Source organism: Aedes aegypti, chromosome 2 (assembly GCF_002204515.2).
Source record: "Aedes aegypti strain LVP_AGWG chromosome 2, AaegL5.0 Primary Assembly, whole genome shotgun sequence".
Classification (NCBI taxonomy): Eukaryota; Metazoa; Arthropoda; class Insecta; order Diptera; family Culicidae; genus Aedes; species Aedes aegypti.
Genome location: NC_035108.1, coordinates 230,701,335 through 230,724,676, shown reverse-complemented (window position 1 = coordinate 230,724,676; position 23,342 = coordinate 230,701,335). Strand labels below are relative to the sequence as shown.

The following is a 23,342-nucleotide window of genomic DNA, read 5'->3' as shown; positions in this document are numbered from 1 at the left end:
GGCTTTTATAATCATCTGGTTCAAACATAGCGTGCCTCGTTCAAGATTCTATGAATAAAACCCTATGATATTGATTGAAGAAATTTCTAGAGAAGCATCAGAAGAAATCCTAGGTAATTAAGAATCTCTTAACAAAAATTCTTGTAAGATTTACTGGGAAAATTTTCAGGCAATCTAGTTTGCAAAAGATTCATTGGGGAAGCTTCATGACAAATCTACTAAACACTCAACAATTATGCAGGCGTCCTGAATATAATCCTGAACAATTGATTGATAACACTCATGTACTTTTTGATAAAACAATACTTGAAGGCATTCCGAGAGAAATCTGAGCATACAAAACATACCTCGCGTTTTGTATCATACAGGCGTATCTGCAGTGATCGATTTCTCTTCGTCGATTTTCTCTTTGGATTAGTACACAAACTTCAATCGATTATCATAACATTTTACGATGCAGCATGAGAAAGGACGATAAGCAAGCATGGGAAACACTCACTCAGTTTTTGTGTTTCCCACACTCGCTTCCACGCACAGTCGGGAGCGAGAAAGCCGTTTCTCTAACCAAGCCGAACGTTTCAATTTCCAGTGCCCATTCTGCTTCTTCGGCGAGCGCCAAGCGGAACAAAAAACGGCAACTGATTGAGTCGCTACCGATTCTAAAAGCCGAAGGCAACCGAATGCATACCGAATGATTGTTTGCATTCTGATTCCGTTGGATTGGCATTCGGATTTGAGTGCTGATGAGTGCTCACTGACTGGCAATCCACACCACGGAATGATTCAGTGAGTGGGAATCCGCTCACTCAGTTCAATGCATTCGGCGAATGGATGCTTAGTGCTTTCACTCGTGCCTCGCAGATACAAGTGTATTGGTATTCACTTCTCTTCGTGTTCCATCCGATTCTTGCTTTTACACAATCGGTTTTGACGCTTTCATGCTACACTCCACCCAGTACGATTCAGCTATCACTGAATGTTCGGTAGCAGCAGATTTTTTGCTATTTTTTATCGGTGGCGTTCGGGCGAGTGAGTGAATTTTCCCATGCTTGACGATAAGTAGTTTATACTGAATCCAAAATATCAGTTAAAAATAGTCCCTTGGCCAAGTTATTAGCTGAAGAGAAAATCGATGAAGAGGAATCGATCCTTGCAGTTACGCCCTTATGATACTGAACGCGAGATACGATCTCTGAAATAACATTATGTACTTTATGAAGGTGATACTTGAACGGACTTAATAATTTTGCTTTTAAATTTTTCATACTGAAATTTCAAATTTATGAAAACTGCTTATGCATTGCGATTTGAGACAAAATGAAATCACAAAAGTGCAATGACCGAAAATCCACAAAAACTATGAAATTCTTAACAACCATGGTAGATGTGGCGGAATCATATCTCTGACTTCATAATGCGCAGACCCCCAAGGAGTCAAATCAATACACTGGGCCCTCCCTAGGCCTCCTCCAGAAAAAATTCTAGCTTCGCCAATGTTTGTCACACAAACATGTTGGAATATTGGACAAATGTAACAATAAAATGATTATGCAAATCCGTACACCCATGAACTAATCTACGATGACGTCACGCTGCAACTTCCAGCGGGAAGAAAACCTTTACTGCGGGCCATGTTTGCAGAAAATGAACGATTTCGCTGCACATTCATCCGCTTCATGTTCATTCGGTGAACATTCCTTCGCTGGATGTTGGTCCGGATGTCATTTTATGTAAACACGGCCCGCATTTAGAGCAGAAAAGAAAAAGAAAATCTACAATAAAAGAAGACCGTGGATAAGTCCATTCTGAAGCCAAATTGTGACACATGTTGTCATTTAATTTCACCCTAAAATGGCGTTTTGGATTTCTAATCCTTATATGTAGTAATTTTTATATTAAGTTATTTTATTTTCTGTTAAACTTTTAAGTGCATTAGGAAAAAATCGTTTAGTCACCCCATGCAAAATGGGCAAAAAAATCCCAATGAATCACAACTTTTATTTTCCATAATTTGCACCATTTTTTGACAAGTTTTCAATTTACAGAATCTTTGTGCCAATTTTGATGACCTGGTTTTTGAGATACTCTTTGGGGACCTCCATTCCCCATATAAAATTTCTTAGACCAACATTTTGATTGAGTCAATTTACGCTAATGCAAATCTAGCAGGCTATTTCCCAGTGAGACGTAACGAAGAAAGAAGAAGATAAATACCATTTTATTTTCTGTTCAATGAATTTTTAAGTACTTACCAGAAATAATTGCACTATAAAAGAATCAATCAAAATTATCATTTAAAAAAATAATAAAAAGAAATCATTCTTGTCATACGGCTTAGTTGTAATAATTGTTTACTCTTCATTAATTTCCCTTTTTGCTAAAAACTTGGTCATGCAAACGTTTTCGACTGTTATTTTGTTCCAATAGAAAGCTCTCATAAATGCTTTTCCTTACTGCATTAAAAAGTTTAACGGAAAACGACTATATTTTGCGCAACAATCCAAATGAAAAATCGATGAAGAGAAATCGATGACCACAGAGAGCAGATACTGATACTATACTATACGATACTATACGGAATAATTATACATTTGATGGTGATTGTTCGAAGGGCAAATTAAATTAAATTTCAAATCCTACTTATTCAAAGCAAATATTACAAAACTTATTTAGACATATCAAAAACTTGAATACATTTTCGGATTTTATGGTGACAACTCAAAAAATATTTGAAAAAAAACTGAAAGTTTTCGGAAAACAACAAATAGGGTGAATTTCAATATGTTTTCAATCAATACCGCAATTAATGCTTATTTTTATAATTACCCCACCACCAGGCCCTCAGTCATCTGAAAGGCGATAGAACGAAAGGTAATATTTGTATCGCCCATGGCAATATAATTAACGATAATATTCATTTCATACATCTGACGTCGCTGATAATTATAACATATCGTTGATTACATCTAGGCCAGTTGCTTGTACATTTTCGAATTTGTGGATTTGAAAATTTTTCGTGAATTCATAAGTCAGTTCTATGCCTACTGACCCCACCCTTTTTTAGTATTTGAGCAAAAAGCAGATCCATTTTACAATTTTATAGAATAGATGTTATGATTCCATACGCTGGGAAATTGCCTTATTTCAACATCCATATGGTAGAATTACGGGTTCATTTTCGGCTGTAGAACATTTTGCTTATATATCAAGTGGAAGTGCCGATGCTGTACTCCAAAAATATTGACAAACTTTGAGAAAAATATCAAATGATGTAATTAAATAATTAGTTGATTGAGATCAGTATTTTTTCCGAGAACACAAATTAACTGTTGCGATCCCTCAGTTTTCCTTACTTACTGTTTTAATTAGCAAAACAATTTATAGGATGCAACAGATTGTCTTTTATGAGTATTTGAAATCACTACACTTCACTGGTAGATGCAACAAGAACACAGAATTAGTAACTATTCCAATGTGAATTTTCAGAGACAAAAATTAAATTATATACAACACTAAGGTGCATCGCAATTATCAGTGAAATGTTCTGTTACATTCTCATTATATTTATACGTTATCAACGCTAAAAGTTCATGTCTACACAACTCTACAGGTTGCAAGCAATGAAAGCAATGAATGGAAATCTGGAAAAATATGTTTTGCTAGGTAAATTATTTTGGAGTTTGCGCAGTTGGGGCAATGTCATAATCATAGATGCGGTGCAGATGAATATCGTTAATAAGTTCATACTTCCTAACTGTACGATTTTTATTTTCCGCAGCATATGTTGACTAAACTGTTTGAATGGTTTTGAATTTTGCAAATACTAATCTTAACACCAAGACATACATTTAATACTTATCGAGAGGTTTAGAAAAATCCGCGAACTACGCCTAATATTTCACAGTGATAATATTTAACATTAATTTCTTGGCATTAACTATTTGATGATTTAAAAAAAAAATAAAAAAAAAGAATTTGCGAGAGGTATGAACGGTTGGTAAGGTTATTCATAATACTATGGAACAATTCTGTAAACATAGCATCAAAATACCGCTAGCGCGCTATTTACTAAATTTAGGATTACTGAATCATTCACTGTTTTCAAAAACATTATGATCTACCGATTACCACGCTGCTTTATTTACTAATTAATTTACTACAGAACTTAGTTTTCATATACTTACTTTGGTCCGACTTGAGAAATTATTGTTCATGTATACGAAAAAAGAAAAAGACGAATTTTCGGTGATCATCCTAGTATTTCTCACTGCTACACCGTATGGTCATGAATGAATATGTGAATAATGAAAAAAATATGTGAAAAGATTTAGCGATTTCTACATTTTTTATTGTCTTCGTAAACCACAATCTATTGCTATTTATCGGCTTATTGGCATTATATCAGTCGTAAATCAACATTTTGGCCCAATATACGGCTTAAGCTATTAGTACACACTTTGCCAAGTTTGCAAATATTTGGGCAATTTGACATTTCAGACCTTTGGCCAATCTTTGCCGTTTGCCTATCATTCGTCGAAGGTCAGTACACGATGGACAAACATTTGACAAACTCTTATTTGTCCATTTTTGCCGCTCGGGAACTGAACGGAGTTGCAAAGATGACTAAATAAAATTTATTTTGGCATACTTTTGCAATATATATTTTTACGTATCTTCAAGTATTGGCTATTACAAAGTTAGACAAATGTGTGCACATCAATTTTTTTGCAAATATATTTGAACATGGCAAATAAGTTTGGCAAAATTTGTCAAATATTTGCATATATGGCAAAGTGTGTGTGCTGATAGCTTTATTGGTTGCTTGGGTACATGTGAATATTCTAGCTGCAAACAAATGCAAATAAGTCAGCAGCATGCCTTCAAAGTTGTTAGTATTTTTTTCTCAAAAAAGCAATGATAAAAATATTCATAGAAATTATCGCATACCATTTTGTCTATAAATTCATCTTCTCTTTCTTCTTCTTTGCATTAACGCCCTCACTAGGACAGAGCCTGCTTTTCAGCTTAGTGTTGTTATGAGTACTTCCACAGTTATTAATTGAGAGCTTTCTTTGCCCAAGTTGCCATTTTCGCATTCATATATCGTATGGCAGGTACGAAGGTTTTCGAAGCGATTTTCATTTTTTTTTTCAGCACTGGAATCGGACGCTATTCAAGATTGATGTTCATTTTTATGATTTTGAAATAGATGCGTCTGTCATGTCTAGCTATCTCAAGTGATAGTGATTATTCTACCTTTTGACTCTGGTACGTTTTACTTGTTCGTACCCACGAGATTTCTTAGCTAGGGAAAGTGTACCAGTTATGGCCATAGTGGTTCCCTATTTGGCAATATGTGAAATTTTGATAACTTTTACATTTTGAATCTTTTTGAATGTTTTAACATCAAGATATATCTTAAATCTAACTACTACAACACACAAAAGTTTCCAAAATTTGAAGACATTAAAGTAATCGCGTATGGCGACATAGGGAACCACTTTGTTCATAACTGGTACACCTACTCTATATATTAGAGTGGTTCAAAAAATCGTTTTTGCTCCACACCACTCATTCAATTCTAGATCAAATTCTGAGTGTCCTCCCGAAATTTGAGCTAATTTGGCTAAAAACTGAGATTGCACAAGCGCATCAAAGTTTGTATGGGAATTACTATGGGAAAAACAAGCAATTCATTAGATTGGTCAAAGTTTTTGCCCATGTGTTCTTGAGGGTTAGAACTACGCTGATTGTGATATATTTGTCAGCTAGAACTTTGCCGAAGACCGTATTCCAATCGGACATCTCAGTAATTAGTTCAAATGTAATATTTAATTGTTGACATGCAAAATACAGCCAAAATACGTTGGCAAAGGTTCTTTTTGATCTAAAATATTTAATTTTTGAATTTTGCGTAACACAGATTTTTACCAAGATTTCTGGAGGTTGACCTGACATAAAAAAGATTTTTTTCGGTCGAGAACACAGATTCGGAAAAAATGTGGCAACACTGAACACCATCAGGTTTACTGATTTTCAGTAATTTATATGACAGGTGATTGATAATAAGCAATCGATTAGAAATTTTTCCGTAAACCAGTAAACATAGGGTAGGTTTACCAGTTATAGATAGGGTAGGTAAACATAGGGTAGGTTTACCAGTTATGGACATAATTCGTCATACGTGAGAATTTTATTATTTTAAAATTTATAATTATTTCGTGTGCTCAAGTAGTTTGATATCAAATGTATACTGCTTCGCGACTAAAAATGGGTGAACCAACGTGCGAAGTTCGATTTTTGACCAACTTTGCCGCGTCGCAAGTCACTTCGCTATAGTGCGCATCTATGCCCTCCGCCGTGTGCATTATGCGCACTATTGAGAATTGACTTGCGACGCGGCGAAGTTGGTCAAAAATCAAACTTCGCACGATGGATGACCCATTTTCTAACGCGAAGTAGTATATCTTGATGTTAAAACATTCAAATGTATTCAAAATGTGAAAGTTTTCGGGTATTCACATATGACCAAATTGGGAACCACTATAGCCATAACTGGTACACTTTCCCTAATTGTCAAACGAGAAACTTAAAAAAGAGAAAATATTGCGCATTTCTTTCACCACTGGACTATCGCAGAAGTTTTTACAAGTGCGGAAACGCTAATAAAAGTGCGCAATTGCATCAAATCAGGTGGGTGTCTTCGGGGGACTTATTCTTCGCAAATCAAAGAATAAGTGCTCTGAATACACCAACAGGATTCAATGCAATCCCGCACTTTTGTTCACACTTTCGCACTTATGAGGCCGCACTTCGCAGTCCAGTAGTGAAAAAAATACACAATAAATCTTCCACTTTCATTTGCATGCTGATTATGGAGGTTTGTGAGAAAAAAATCTATTAGTGGTTCTTTTTGTATATCTGAGTAAGTACAATATTTCTTGAAAACTTATTCATACAGACTCAAGTCAAAAAAGTATACAAACTTACTTTATCGATCCTACGCGTTAAGCAGGCGGAATTCTACACGCTCTGTACCAACTCAACTTTTCACTTTTAGAACGTTTAATTTCCGGATTTACAAAACGACGAAAGTAAGATTTTCAACTTTCGCAACCTAACCACTACTTTCGCCGCCCTGCTGTATGGAGAGACAAAGTGACTCAACCACGAATCAAAACAAAACACTACATGAGTCGATTTACACTGGTAGAAAAACGTCGCAAGTAACTGATTAAAACGGCTTATCATTTTGTCATAAAATTCTTGTGTGAAATAATAGGAACTCCATAGTTTTTAACGCGAGCTCATGGTATGCAAAATTTAAGAAATGTACACGTCGAAAAAATGTTGAAAAGGTGATTCATTTTAAAACAGTTTTAGAAGACAGGTTGTGATTCTTCTGAATTAATTTTCTCAAAACCGTATGAAAGTTACTTACGTCGATTTGAAAAAGTAATAGAGATTTAATGAAATACTAACTATTGATAAATAAACTCAAGTGTTTATTTCTAGGATAACACAAGGGTGGAGGGCGGCTGTCAACTGGGAGTAAAATTGAAAAGCCGCCAACCTAAGTCCAAAACCAGTTTTAAGGCTTAACGCGGAAAAGTAAAAATAATTATGCGCAAAATAACAGGTAATCAATGCACTTGAAAGATATTGTTTGCAAGCAGTTATTCGCTACGTGCTACTGCAGTGCGCTGTTGGCAATTTAATCAGCAAATTCTGATAAATTCCCAAAATTGATGTTTTTGAGAAAATTGATTACGCCTTAACCATTTTTTGGTCGTAATTTTGTATGGTTGTTTACTTTTTAGAACCAGCGACACGTTGGGGTAGCAGTAAAGAGCCGCCAGTTCCACCCTTGGGATAACAAAACCGGAACGGCCAACGGCCCGCATAAACCCAAACCACAATAAAACATTAATGATAATGGTTTATGTTCCATTGTTTACCATATCCAAAACAGTACGTTCGACCATAAGTGGATTATAGCTGGGTACAGTTTGGACCATAACGATTACTGTTTTCGGTGTCCCGACCATATGAACAACGGGTTGTTAAGAATGTTTACCGTTCTGAAATCTAATTTTTCTCTTGCAAATTTTGAACGTCGACTGTAATGGAAAAATATCTAGTATGGTTCAAAAATCTATCGCAAGGAAATTGCAAGAATGGTTTGGTTACACACTTAAACGGTTTCGCCGAGAACCCAACAGCTGATATCTCGGTAATAATTTGACGTTTCTCGGTAAAACTTTTACCGAGATCTCGGATCTCGGTAACGTTCGCCGGTAAAATTCGGATTGCCGAAATCTCGGTAAAATAAGTACCGAGATTCGGCGTTAAAAAATACCGAATTCTCAGCTGTTGGGTTCTCGGCGAAAAATTTTACTGAGGTCGGTGAAATAATTTAAGTGTGTACGGTAAAACCAGAGTGGATTTAGATAAGAGTGGCGTCAATTTCAAAATTGGAACAGTGGCGAACTGTCATTCCCATACACGCTCGTTCAAATCTACTCAAAAGAGAGTAACTTCTACTCACTTTTGAAGTTTCAAGTTAGCTGTCAAAAGTGAGTAAATTTATTTTATCAAAGTGAGTAACTTTTTACTCAACCATGAAAGAAAACGACCTTACTCACTTTTGAGTAAACACAAACATATTTGACTCACTTTGTAAACGTCAAAGACTTGTGAAAATTTCGCGCACTCGAACTGACAAATCCTCGGTTGTGATGAAATTTCTTCCGTCGACGTGATGTCGGCAGAGCAACGACAGTTAGTTTGCTTAAAACTTCGCTGCGGAAGTCCAACCGGCGAATTCCAGATTAGTGCTGCGAAGTCAATAATCCTGATATCCAGTGAAGCGAGGTCGGAGTGAAAATGACCAAGTCCTGGTTTTGATCGAACAATCGCAAGAAAAAAAAATATAAACAGTAAGTTTTACCGTCGTACTTTTTATTGGACTAATTATCAACTCTTTACAGTCTAACTGGGAAGGCTACTGGCTCGGTCAAACTACATCCTCCATGACTTTCATCAATCCCCCAGAGATTTATAACATCCGGGGATCCATTCCAGAGCAGCTAAAATTTCAACACAAATATCATTTTTTTACTTGGTATCATGTATTATTCATATAGTTATGTAAAAAATAAAGAATAGATGTTATGCTCTTTGTATATTTTACCTTATTTTATGAATAACATAATACATTTATTTCCAAAAATATTATTTCCTGAAGTGAGTGACATCTACTCACTTTCGCAAATTTCAGATTAAACGAAGTGAGTAAGTGTTACTCCCATTTTGACATTTGACAATGTTACTCTAAAGTGAGTAACGATGGTGTTACTCACTTTTGAGCAGTTCCACTTTGTTCCGAAGTGAGTCGAAATCTACTCACTTTTGAGTAGATCTGAACGAGCGTGTACAAATCCGCGTTCCAATTGAGCAGGAGACCTGTCAAAATTGGAACATGACGTCACTCTTGTTTATAGGCACTCTATTCACGGTATGGCTTACTTTATGTTTATGATAAGGTGCACTTAAAAATACATTAATTGAAAAATAAAGATACCAAGTAATTTTCACACATGCATGATTTATTTTATAACATTCGACTCGAAAAATATACAGTCAGCCCACTTTCACTATGATAGAATAACTACCTATAAGTCCAAACAATATTCCGGGGTTCCCGATAAATCCGGTCCGAATAATAACTTGAATTCATGCCATTAATCCCAGACTTTGCAGTATACTGACACGATCTTGATGCAATATCGATTTCGAATTCCGATTCAGAGAAATGTACGGCGGTTTTGGCAGATTTTGCCTCTCGAGGAAATTTTTTTTGAAGGTCACCCGTTCAGCTGAAAAAATCGAGTAATCACAGTCCCGTGGCCTTTTTGAACAAACTATTTGTTAACTTACCAGGGCAAACATTGTTTATATCACCTCACTTAAAAATAAGTACATGTTTAGCTTTATAATTCACTTATATGATGTTTTCCCATGAAAAACTGAGTTAACAGCGATAAACAGCGCAACAAAATAACAAAGATGGCATTTGCAGACCGTTCAGAAAAGGGTTCATTCAAATATTACGTAACGCAAAATTGGCCAATTTTAGACCCCCTCCCTCCCCCACGTAACAGCTTTTGTATGGAAAATTTTAAATTTTTGTATGAGCCGTAACGCTATGTAAGACCCCCTCCCTCCCCCTGTTGCGTTACGTAATATTTGAATGGTCCCAAAAGGTACCACAGTTATTACGGTATAGTAACACTCGTTTACGGTACCATCAGAGACAAATAGAGACCTCCATGTCTCTTGCAATTGCTCAAAATTTTATGGCTCATAGGTAATCTAGAATGCCGTGAAAAGTGTACTGCGATCTGTCAAACTTGGGTACCTTTTGCATTGCCGAGGGACCAAATGCAGTACTAGAAGTGGTACCCAATCTGAGCCCGAGTGGGACGGACCTGGTACCATGCAAGAGTTACGGTTATACCACAGACAAACAGACGTAACACTTAGAACAAATTTCTTTAAAAACCATCGCCCAGCTCCCACTATCATCATCTGGTGAGCATGTTGCACGAAAGACTGTTTTGTGCAACAAGACCTGCAGATGGCGGTAGAGTGAAACGTCAAACACGAACAACAACGATGCGCGCGCCACTGGTTGTGAGGTTGGGAATATAGCGAATTTGAGATGATCGTTAAATTGGTGGTCGATGGAAATTTCATCAGTGTTACGTCTGTTTGTCTGTGGTTATACCATATTTGAACCTCATTCAATTGTACAATAATAATTCTGTATTGTGTATTTTTTTCACTACTGGACTGCGAAGTGCGGCCTCATAAGTGCGAAAGTGTGAACAAAAGTGCGGGATTGCATTGAATCCTGTTGGTGTATTCAGAGCACTTATTCTTTGATTTGCGAAGAATAAGTCCCCCGAAGACACCCACCTGATTTGATGCAATTGCGCACTTTTATTAGCGTTTCCGCACTTGTAAAAACTTGCGATAGTCCAGTGGTGAAAGAAATGAGCAATATTGGGAACGTTATAATTTTACCACACTTCACGGAATGTACAACGAACATAGCGTTAATATTAGCGAATATTTCTAGTGTGGTAAATTTCTATGCAGGGGGGCTTCACATTTTCCTCCCAAAGCGCAGAAAATTCAGGGTTATGTTTATAGCAACGGAATAGCATTTACCTATTTGTTTTTTGTTGACGAACTTCCCTTAAATTTTGCATCAATCAGAACTTGGAGGCTCAAAATTGCTTTAAAACAGCAAGAAAGCTCCATTGCAAAAATTCATATGGGTTGGCACATGTGTAAAATGAGAACATTATCTTGAGTGTTCTCATTCGAGAAAATTACAATATTTATGTGCAACTGTACATTTTTTCCAGAGACCGTTTTGTTTTTTTGAGTATGCGAGATTTTCGAGATTTTAGATTAATTTTTCTGCTAAATTTTTTGGAACATCTCAAATTTGTGTGCGTTTGCGGTTCCGTGTGCGCTTATCATGCGGTTTGTTGCTCATAATGCCAACCTTTTAAAGTTGAAGCGAAAAATAGTGACAGAACGACGGGAGTAATCTCAGGAGTAATTTAATGATGGCCTCTTCGGTAGTAGATAAAATACAATCTTGTTGTATCAGTTAAGGTGTGTTCGCTAGAAAAGAATATTCTGCCAGCGTTTGTATTCTGTATGCAAGGATTAAAAAGGGTACATTTTGAACAGTCATGTGATAAAACCTATGTAATTTTCGTTACAGTCAACAAAACAAGATATGTTACATGACGTTTCGTGGAGTGCGACCTGTGTTGTATTATAAATATTGCTGTTAATCCGAGTGTTACTTGATAAAATAACACAAAAATGTGGAACATGATGTGTGATGTTATGCCCACGATCTCCGAGGACAGTATCTCGCAGAGATCGTCCCAATTCAGCGGCGAGGATCCAAATTTTGAACAGCTAATGGTATCGATGCTGGATGAACGAGATAAACTGATGGAAAGTCTGAGAGAAGCGCAGGAGAGGCTTGCCGAATCGGAGAATAAACTGCAAGATATCGAAAAAGAACGTGACAGCCTTCATAGGCAAATAGCTGCTAATTTACCTCAGGTTAGACTCTAGTCAAATTCACAAATCAATAACTCCTTTCGCATTTCTCTAGCTACGGTATAGACGTTTTTGAAATATGTTTTCTTTTGCATAAGTTATGTCAATGATCGCAATGGCCAAACGGCCACACAATGATGTTTGTCGACCAGATGCATTACACAAAAGATGGAATGACTACTGAACAGTTCAGGGACCACAATGCCGCTCAATGCCATTTCTATTTACATAACATTACAGATCGAAAATCATGTAGCTGGATAATTCGCCCACAAAATTAGATAGGGTGGGTGTACTCTTAAAGGACATTCCCCTATAGTCGCGCTCGTGGCTTTTTACGGCCGGTATAAACCGCAGCAAAACATTTTTGCTATGAAGCTCAGAAGCTATTTATCTGAGTACCATTGATTTATAACGCGATTTCATCCAAAAGATGATTGAAATAATGAGTTTCGATTTAAATCATAACTCCCTTGCACCTATAATACCTCTATTAGCACTAGGTACTAAAACATTTTATTTTTATTGAACTACATAAAGAGAGAATTAAGGACTTTTTTACATCAATCGAACATTTTTGATCTACTATTTATTGGAAAATATAATAGGTTTGTAAAGATACGATTATGATTTAAGTTTTGTCTGCGTCGTGAAGCTAGTGCAATTATAGAAGCAGAAATTAGTGCTACTAAAGTAAGGTGACCAGACGTCGCGTTTCGCGGGACAACGCAATTTTCAACATTATATTACTGCGTCAAATCTAATTGTTTGACTAAACTGAGAAGTTAGATTATGATTTAGACCTAAAATGTTTGTAGAATACACATCCAATACGAATAATGTTTAATTGGGAACGAGATCTGACAGGGTGTCCGCGGGACATGGTCGCTTTAAACTAAAGGCATATGTGGTCCTCTAGTGCAGGGTATCTTACAGTGCCGTAGCGTGGCCTCACGGCGCCCTTGGCAAACCTCCATTTTGGCGAATTCAAGTTAATTCTGTTTTCATGCAAGTTTGTATGTGATTGGAGTTTTCGTAAAATATTCCAAGTAATCATGCTACCCAATCTGTAATTAATGCATTTAAACAGTGCACATAAAACTAGCATTACTGTAAATCCACAGACAAACAGACGTCACCCTCTCACCCTTGTCCATCGACCACCTTTTTAACGGTCGACACAATAATATGGTAGGGGCCTTCCTTAGCCGAGTGGTTATAGTCCGCGGCTACAAAGCAAAGCCATGCTGAAGGTGTCTGGGTTCGATTCCCGGTCGGTCCAGGCTCTTTTCGTAGTAGAAATTTCCTTGACTTCCCTGGGCATAAAGTATCATCGTACCTGCCACAGGATATACGATTGCAAAAATGGCAACTATGGCAAAGAAAGCTCTTAGTTAATAACTGTGAAAGAGCTCATAAGAGCACTAAGCTGAGAAGCAGGCTTTGTCCCAGTGAGAACGTTAATGCCAAGAAGAAGAAGAACAAAAATATGGTACACTGAGCCTATTAATCTGATTATATTTATCTGGAAAATCATATACACGCATCAGAATTCATATTTGATAGATTCTATAACCACCCAATAAAGACTATATGAAACTCCAATGAGGTTTAATTAATAGCCATATGGAAGCAATTTACATTTCACATAAAACTCATTGGACATCGTTTACCCATTCGGTCATTACAAAATCAGATACATGGTATATGATTTTCTATTGTGAAAAAATCTGTGTTTATATTTAGTGACACGATGGCGGCCACTGCATACAATTTGCTAGCGGGTTTTGAATTTACGACGAGTTCTTGCAAATTTTTGAAGGTAAACTGTAAATATAAGCTATTCGATAATTTTATTTTAAGATGTTTATATTTTAGCATGTGGAACCACTATTTACGAGCTTTAACCGTGCTCATTGAAGAATTTCGCTTCAAATTACATACTGCTGATACACTCTAAAGTTCTACTTGACGCTATCCAAGTAAGTAGTATTCGGCAGTTAGTTTTGGACTTAAATATCGTTAACACGGTTTTATTGTTTTAGATTTTTGTGCCGACCATGCAACATCAAAAATTCCCTGTGTTTCAGTTCCAGTTGTAACTATGAGATGACTATAGTGGATACGAATACACGATTGATGGAAGATTGTAAGGCCGGAGAAGTACTTGGTCCCTCTCAAACGAAGAAATCTTTTTCATGGATTGTAATATCCATACATTAAAATTTTAAATAAATAATTTTAAAATTTACTAGGTACTTGAACGTATTTTTCATTTTCAAAATTTATATTTCAAATAATCATGTAGTGAATACCATTTGAAAAACCCTTTCAGTTCTATTGATGAAACAATTATAATCTATATTGATTTCTGACAAAATGTATATGATTTTGTCTATGATACCAACTGCCATTGGATTCCGTATCCATAGTCTTTTTGTTTAAAAGGTATATGATTTTCATAATGAACCATATCTGTAGGATTTCGAAATAAGAGTTATATGAAAAGCATTATGGAAAAAAGCTATATGCTTTTTGTAATGAATCATAACTGACAAATTTTTTGAGTGTAGGTGGCCAATCCAGGGTGTCCATCCATCCGGGAAAACCGAGAAAACCCCGGGAATTACAAATGACCGGGAAAAATACGGGAAATACCCGGGAATTTGGTGAACACCCCGGGAAAACATGTTTTCAAACATAAGACTACCAGTTTATTTAAATTTTAAGTACTAACTAGAATTTTTAACAAGGGATGCAACACCGTCTGTAATTCGTACTTTGCATTATGATTATTTTTTGGTGAGGTGATAGAGGGATACTTAACGATTAGGATCTTTGTAACATTTCAAGAGGGGTACTTAAAGATTTCTGACAATGTTCTTGGCGAGATGATTGTTAAATTTCCTTTTGAAATCATGGCAAATTTTATATGAAATCTTTGCTAGAATCCTAACGAAAATCGAACCGACATTCGACCAATATTTAAAAATTCTTTCTGAGAGATCACTGAAATGGTTATTAGTAGATTGCTAATAAGATTTTCAGTAGATTCTAGAAAAAATCCTTGTCTGATTTTGCTTTAAATTCATAGAAGTTAATGTCCCTCTGACATTTGGATAAGAATATATTTTTTTAAATATTATCCGTTCAATTTTTTTCTCACAGGAGCTCTTTTTACTCAGAATTTTAATCACAAAAGCATAGTAAATGTTCATTCAAATAGCATAAATGTTGATACATATTTTTTAAATAGCAGTTTCCTGAGAAAAATCATATTAATTCAATGTGAATTTAAGAAAAAAACAAACGAATTAATATGATTTAAAATTGTTTTATTAAAAATTTCCACTAAGATATTTTTTTGAGGAATGCGCAGAAAATTACTGAGACCCTGTCAAGGATATCTATTGATAAATGTATAATTTTTCGAAGGATTTCCCTAAACCGCTAATCAGTTTCCTTGCCAAGATGGAAATCACGAAGCATCTTACGCGTGTAAACCAACGCAAAACAAACACGACAGACTCGCGAACAAACTTGATGAGAGTAGGTTTGCACCTGCCTGCACGGGAGAACATACCAGAACAAATATTAAAATGTTCGTGAACATTTACTCGCGTGCAACCAAATAAGGTGTGATTTATTATGGTTTTGACAGACAAATCAAGTGTACATCCATCAAATCGACAGTAAACTACAAGTATTTTACTTGTTTTTGTTCTGGTTCAGCAGACATGTTCACCACCTTCATCGCTGGTTCATTGACGGTTTTTTTTTTCAATGTCATTGATCATAGACAAATCCTTTGTGAGATCTATTTAGATATGCTGGGAAAAACGAGAAAGAATATGTTTTTGTAATTGTAGTAAATTGAATCTGTTCCTTTTTCTGATCTGCATTTAATTCACCTTATACTAAAAACCAATCAAATCTTTTTCATTTATTTAACAAAAAAAGATTTCTACAATTTTTGTTTGCAGGGGTAGAACTTGAAAAGGACCACAGCTCCAAAAAGGTGGGGAACCACTGGCCTAGATGGTTCTTATGAGGCCTCTGACGAGATTTTGTATAGATTTCTGCAGATTGACAGCGAATTCTTTCAATAATTCAAAACAAATGTCATGGCTAGTTCTTTGATGAATAAATAAATAAAGAGGTCCTTTAGGTATTCTTGGGAAGATTTTTGTAAAGTATTTCTCGATTACTTTTTCAAATCGACGTAAGTAATTTTCATATGGTTTTGAGAAAATTAATTAGGAAGAATCACAACCTGTCTTCTAAAACTGTTTTAAAATGAATCACTTTTTTAACATTTTTTTTACCGTGTACATCGCTTAAATTTTGCATACAATCAGTTCGCGTTCAAAAACTAGGTAGTTTCCATTATTTCCTACAAAAAAGTTATAACAAAATGTTAAGCCGTTTCATTCAGTTACTTTCGACGTTTTTGTACCAGTGTAAAATCGGCTCAAGTAGTGTTTTATTTTGATTCGTGGTTAAGTCACTTTGTCTCCCCATACAACGGAGCGGTGAAAGTAGCGGTTGGGTTGCGAAAGTTGAAATTCTTACTTTCGCCGTTTTGTAATTCCGGTATTAAACGTTCTAAAAGTGAAAAATCAAGTTGAGTGTGAGCGGAACGTGTGGAATTTCGTCTGCGAAACACGTAGGATCGATAAAGTAAGTTTGTTCACTTTTTTGACTTGAGACTATTTGAATAAGTTTTCGAGATTTGACTAAATTATTGATAGGTTGATTAAATCTTTTGAAGATTACTTGGAAGATTCAATCTTGGATTCATGTCAAAAGTTTTAGCCAGCTTCATAGGAAAACAATAACATGTATTTGGAAATATTGTTTCTGTTAAAAGAACTTTTCTTGGATCCAAAATGAGATTCATCACAGATCAATCATTTCTCCATAAATCAGTCTAAGACATAACACGGCTTAGTCTAACGCATAATTCTTAAGGCATTCTTAGAAGGTAATAGGTTGGCTATTGAACTTTGCCCTTTTGTGGAAGTTTAGATGCACAAAGCAGGCATTTATATTATTCCATAATTTCTCTGAACTTCCTACGAATTTCAGGGGTAACGGTGTTTTAGATATTTCAGCAAATCAGCATTGTTTTTTTCATAAGGGCCTATCTGCGTTCATCGATTTCTCTTCATCGTTGTTCTCTTTGCGTTATTGCAGAAAACTGATTCTGTTGTCGTAGGATGAAGAATCACTATATCTTCTTCATTAACACTTCAGTCGTCGCGAAGTTGTATTTTGAACAACAGTAGTGAAAAAACCTCGCCTATCGTACACAGCATCAGCGTGGTGGTTCTGACGGTGACAAACAGCGCGACGACTGAAGGGTTAATAAGAAATATTGCAGATTTATCTAATTTAGCAAAGTTATTAGCGGAAGAGAGGATCGATGAAGATGTGCAGAAATATTTTAAATCTCTTAGTCCAAAACCCTTTTAAAATGTAAACCATGTTTTAATTGTATTAAAAATAATTCATAAATAAATTCGATCATGTCCTCCAAATTTGGCAATATCGTATAAAAAAGAAGAAAAACTAAAATTTAAAAACGCAGGATTTTTTTGCTATCTGTTTTTCAATTTCTTGGACACCCCTGAAAAATCCGGGAATTGGAAAACTGATTTTGAATGGACACCCTGCCAATCCGCCACCTGCAGCGCTCGCATCGTTTCTGTTCGCGTTTGACGTTTACACACTACTGCCATCTGTTGGTCCGTCGGCCAAACACACTAATTTTAGCATTAGGCGTACCGTCAAGCTACCATTCACTGTGCATTTAAGAAAAATTTGGTCTTCAAAAAAATATATAACTTTTTCAAACAATTTGAAGCGTACTAGAATACCACTACGTATTGTGCAATTATATAATCATTCAGGGAAAAATCCAAAACTAGTGATGCATAACAAAAAATTACTCAAAAATTGTATTTGAAAATGTCATGTTAAGGTCGCCTCGTACCGTTCTATGTCACCATTTACCGTGCACACTAGTGCACCATTCACCGTGCGTATAATTTTCGTTATGATTTACCTATTTTTTTATCTTGAAGAAACGTTGTTGATGCATCAACTATGTGGCTAGTAGTGTGTGCACTCATTTTTAGGAGTATTCAAATCCGCATTTACAATAAAAACCATTAAAAAAATAAAAATTGGCTAAATAATTATTTTTTCATTTAAATCGTTATAGGAGGTTTGACTGTATTGTCCAAACCATTCCATATTCATTCAAAAACTAAATGTGAAGTTGTTTAATGACGACATATCAATAAATCTAATATAACCGAATAATTTCATGTCTTTTACACTGATGCACGGCAATAGGAACCATATATATTAAAAAGGACCCATTCACCGTGCATTTGGATTTCGACTGAAACACAATCAAAAATTCTAATTTGCATAAAATCTCATAGCTCATACGATTAAATACATCTTACTAATAGTATCCACAGTGAAAACTGGTTGGAATTTTGAAAAAAATCATACTCTATTACATTACATACTACTCTATTACATTACATACTAAGAGTGTTAAAAAATCTCATTATCAAACAGAATTCACATGGTTTTGACTACATAAACTAGGTTTTTCAAAATGCTTTGTGACAAAAACTACTTCATTTGATCAGTTTTATCTTATTTTGCTGACAAAAGAATAATTTGTAAAAATTGTATGAATATTCTGTGGGAATTTGTATATGTGCACGGTGAATGGAGGCCGCACGGTGACTGGTGACTTAACGGTACATGTCCTCGTGACTATAATTTTGATTGAGATTTGTTACGTCTGTTTGTCTGTGGTATAACTATAGAAGAGTGGAAAAGAGTGAGAATATGCCAGTAATGCTAGTACATTAAAAAAAAATGGTAAATGTGAATACAAGGTTTAAAAATATTATTTATTGAGTACTGTTGAAGATTAGCTCAAAGATGTATTGAAGAAATTCATAAGAAAATTATTGTTCATGAAAGGCAGCTGTAAAAAAAACTGAGCATAATATATTCAAAAAAATCTTGTTGAAATCACTGGGCTGTTTATTTGAATTTTTTTCCTCATCTGTAGAGCCTTTTAACCATTGCTTCCATTATTTAGGAATATTGTGGTATGACCCATATTTTATTTGGTGCTCATCAAATATCCTTTCACAATTGAGATGTGATAGACATTGGTTGATGTGTCACACTGTCCCAACTGGGCACAACTCTTTAATTTACGCTTCCATAGTCATCGCTGCACATTGGTCTCAAAGCAGAATCTTGGAAGAATCTCTTCTATTTTCCGAAACACCATGATCTATAAAGTCTTTTCGGACTACATTGCCAAATTTCCAAGGGCTCTAATAATCATTTTACAAATGTTAACATTCTTTGATTAAGTAGTGCTCCTCAGTTGCAGAGTAAATGCTCAGCAGTTTCGTTTTCAGCTTGACAAAAACGACATTCAGAGGATTGGATTTTTCCTATCTTTTTAAGATGATACCTACTAGGACAGTGACCGGTCATCAGTCATTCAATATAGCCCGGGCTTTTGTTAGACTGGGTTTTATGAATCTTTTCGCTTACTTGGATGTATCCGGGGCGTTCCAATTGGATTCTACCATGGACATTTCCCAATTTGTCAGTTTAATCCTGAGAGTGCACTCAGGAACACCACAGAACGGTTCAGGGCCAACAAAGCTCGAAGCTGCTAGATTGTCGGCGAATTCATTCCCCTCAATTCCACAATGGCCGGGCACCCAGTACAATGTAACTTTGTTCCTATTGGCCAATTGCTTCAGAGAAAGAATGCAATCCCACACTAACTTTGATCTACATGTGAATGCCTTTAGAGCTGTCCGAGAAAATACAGATCTTTGCAAACCTATAGTTTTTTTTTTTTTGAGGCAATCATTTGTACAGTCAATAATGGCTTGTATTTCAGCTTGGAACACAGTGGGACTGCGCCCCATAGCGATTACCTTGCTGATACCAGGACCGAAAACTCCAGCTCCGGTATTGTCGCCCATCTTTGACCCGTCGGTATAAAATACAATAGAACCTGGGCGTAAACTTGGCCCACCAGAATCCCAAATATAGAGGCTTGGTTTAACCACATTAAATCACCACCTAGAAAGCTGAAAATTTCACAGAACACTATTTTTATGGTAAGGATGGTAAGGAGCAAAGGGGCCCAGATAGCCGTAGCGGTAAACGCGCAGCTATTCAGCATGACCATGCTGAGGGTCGTAGGTTCGAATCCCACTGGTCGAGGATCTTTTCGTAAAGGAAATTTTCTCGATTCCCAGGGCATAAGAGTATCATCGTACCTGCCACACGATATACACATGCAAAAATGGTCATTGGCAAAGAAAGCTCTCAGTTAATAACTGTGGAAGTGCTCATAAGAACACTGAGAAGCAGGCTTTGTCCCAGTTGGGACGTAACGCCAGAAAGAAGAAGAAGATGGTAAGGAGCATATGGGAGGTTGAATTTTCAAACATTTTTAAAATTTGAATCGCCCTACTGAATATACTTATGAAAGTATTAACAGGGGAATCGTTTTCGGCGATGCCATTTTTAGTAACAATCGCACTTTTCTTGCTCGCCATCGTTTGCAGAACTCGTTTCAGACATGCATCTTTGGTAGTGTCATTCATAATTAAACCTAAATTTGTACTAGCTCATGAATAGAAGGAAAAGAAGCACCATTCATGCATTGAAAAAAATCCCATCAGTAAATGTTGATTCGTACTTTTTACGGGGAGGGCCATTCCGAACAACGTTATCGGATTACGGTATTCATAAAATTAGGCCGTTATATAGTCGTGCCTCATCTTTTGGTACCGTCAAACGGAATAACTTGCAATGACATGTAACAGAATCAGTGTTGTTAAATGTCATGAATATCACGTGAATATTCGAACAACCCCAGTGTTAAAACTCAAACCCCTGTGGTGTTTTTATCGACTAAGCCAACGTCAAACATCATAAAAAGTGTCAAGGTTCATTGATGGACCCAATTTTTAAATTATAGTTTGAATATGATATTCGCGATCATGAAGGTAATTACTACAGTTGACCATATGCGAGAAGCTTTGATTTCTTTACATGGCAAAGCATAGGAAGTCAATTTTCAAATGCTCCTAAAAATATCCAAACGCAATTTAATTAAATTTTGTTAAGTGTACGGGATTAGTCTTATAAAAAGCTATAGAATCTGCAGAATATTGAGGAAAATATATAAAATTCAAAATAATGTGTATAATGTCAAAAGTTTATCAACATATACTGAAAAGGTTTTAAATAGCTATTGTAGTTATTTTTATATACGCATTTTAAATTTCACTTTCTATGCCTTGGGGATGGTACACAAATTATGTCACGCTAAATTTCAACTTGTTGACCCCCCTTTGTCACGTTTTTTTGTATGAGTCATCTGAAATGTTTGTAAGGCTTGTCACGCTTGGCTTGACCCCCTCCCCCCCTCGAAGTGTGACGTAATTTGTGCATGATCCCTTGCCGGGTAAAATTTTCGGCGCTTCACGCATCGAGTAAACTTTTTGCAGATGGCAGCACCGTACTTTCGTTGACTCGAATAGCCATTATTTGAGCGGGAAAAATAGCTAAAGTAGTTGCAGTAACATGCTCTTTCGTGTCATTAAATAAAAACAAGATTTCATTAATCATGTTGTTTTGTCATTTTATTAAATTATTTAACTGTGTTTAATTTGTTTTTGTATGATAGTAAACATGTTAAAGAAACTTTATTTGAAATCAAAAATAATGATTACATTCATGAAAAAATTGATCTATACATAAGGTGCTCATTTTGCCCAAATAATGCGAGAAGTATAGAATTACAGGGCTGGTTCATCAGTGACGAATTTTACGGATTTGTTAAACCTACCAACGCAATCGATTTATGTTTCATATCTAATGCTTCTATAAATTTATTAAAAATATTTGCTTATTTTTAGGAGTTTTCAACTTTAACTAAAGAATTGACACAAGCACGTGAGGCACTATTAGAAAGGGATGAAGAAATTGGAGAACTTAAAGCTGAAAGGAATAATACACGGGTAAGTAACAATAAAAACAATCTCTACTTTATTTCAAAATTTTGTTTGCTTTTAAAAATTTCACCAGTCACTTCGCTGTTGTTTCCATAAAGCAAATGTACACTACGGTTTTTCTACGCCGGTCGACGTTCTGCGTAAAATCACACATTATTTAAAAAAAAGACGTTAAAATCGCGTCGCCATTAAAAATTTAAACCATGTTTTTGGGCGTTCGAGTCAAAATGTAGTTCAATTTGGAAACATAAATTAACCTTCCAGTCGTCGCGCGGTTTGCCGCCTTCAGAACCACCACGTTGCTGTTGTGGATGAAAAGCGAGGTTTTTTCAACAGTGTTGTACAAAATACAACAGCGCGACGACTGAAGTGTTAAAGATTTTTGATAATACGGCTTCTTAAGTCTTTTTTATACTGCTTCGCGACTAAAAATGAATGGACCAACGTGCTAAGTTCGATTTTTGACAAACTTCACCGCGTCGCAAGTCACTCCGCTATAGTGCGCATCTATGCCCACTGCCGTGTGCATTATGCGCACTATTGAGAATCGAGTTGCGACGCGGCAAAGTTGGTCAAAAATCAAATTTCGCACGTTGGTTAACCCATTTTCTAACGCGAAGCAGTATATAATTACTCGGGTTTTATTTCACTGTTATCAACTGTTTATTTCCTATGGTAGCTCTAAAGCCCCATTCATTTTTGACGATCTCAAAACAAACCGAATCAGATGAATATTTTACAATAGTTACTCGAAAATGATTACATACTCAGATTAATTAAATTAACTGTGTAACTATTGACAAACAATCTATCTACTATTGAAAAACAACTAGAATTGTTTCAACTGATTTGAATTGTTTCATAGTAAATACGCAAGAATTATATGGGTTGTGTTCTGCTCACTGCACTGCCCCTACTCGCATAACAGTCTCATGTTCTATGGGAATTCCTGTATAGGGGAAAGTGGGGCAGTTTGGCCACCTTAAGAAAAAGTCGATAAAAATGCTTAAAATTTTATAGAAACTTTGGATTTTGCGTGAAAGAGCCATTCGGGGTAATATGGGCAGTTTTTTTAACTTCATTTTTTCTTTTTCTTTG

General features: G+C 35.9%; 2 protein-coding genes and 2 long non-coding RNA genes across 10 annotated transcripts in view; 2 read left to right on the top strand and 2 right to left on the bottom strand.

Moving 5' to 3' along the window:
• LOC5569983 (diuretic hormone class 2) overlaps positions 1–3,547 on the bottom strand; it is a 32,844-nt gene extending 29,297 nt beyond the window's left edge. Inside the window, exon 1 of the mRNA XM_001658818.2 lies at positions 3,358–3,547. The gene's annotated coding sequence lies outside the window, so the exon portion shown is untranslated. The remainder of the gene's footprint in view (positions 1–3,357) is intronic.
• Positions 3,548–9,587: 6,040 nt separating this feature from the next.
• Positions 9,588–10,110, bottom strand: LOC110675559. The gene is made up of 2 exons (XR_002499598.1): positions 9,940–10,110; positions 9,588–9,878 (listed from the first exon to the last, which is right to left on the bottom strand). It is a non-coding gene; the product is annotated as an uncharacterized LOC110675559 (long non-coding RNA).
• Positions 10,111–11,593: 1,483 nt separating this feature from the next.
• Positions 11,594–23,342, top strand: part of LOC5569985 (liprin-alpha-1) — an 88,690-nt gene continuing 76,941 nt past the window's right edge. For 6 of the 7 annotated variants that reach the window (XR_002500398.1, XM_001658822.2, XM_001658820.2 and 3 more), the window contains exons 1-3: positions 11,594–11,734; positions 11,804–12,156; positions 22,149–22,250. Coding sequence is in view for 6 of the 7 variants with exons in the window: in XM_001658822.2 (XP_001658872.1) it covers positions 11,908–12,156; positions 22,149–22,250 (351 nt within the window). In the remaining variant the exon portion in view is untranslated. The remainder of the gene's footprint in view (positions 11,735–11,803; positions 12,157–22,148; positions 22,251–23,342) is intronic. The other variant, XM_021844325.1, reaches the window with a different exon arrangement.
• LOC110676450 lies at positions 13,605–14,406 on the top strand. Its single transcript, XR_002500399.1, has 3 exons — positions 13,605–13,975; positions 14,032–14,135; positions 14,199–14,406. It is a non-coding gene; the product is annotated as an uncharacterized LOC110676450 (long non-coding RNA).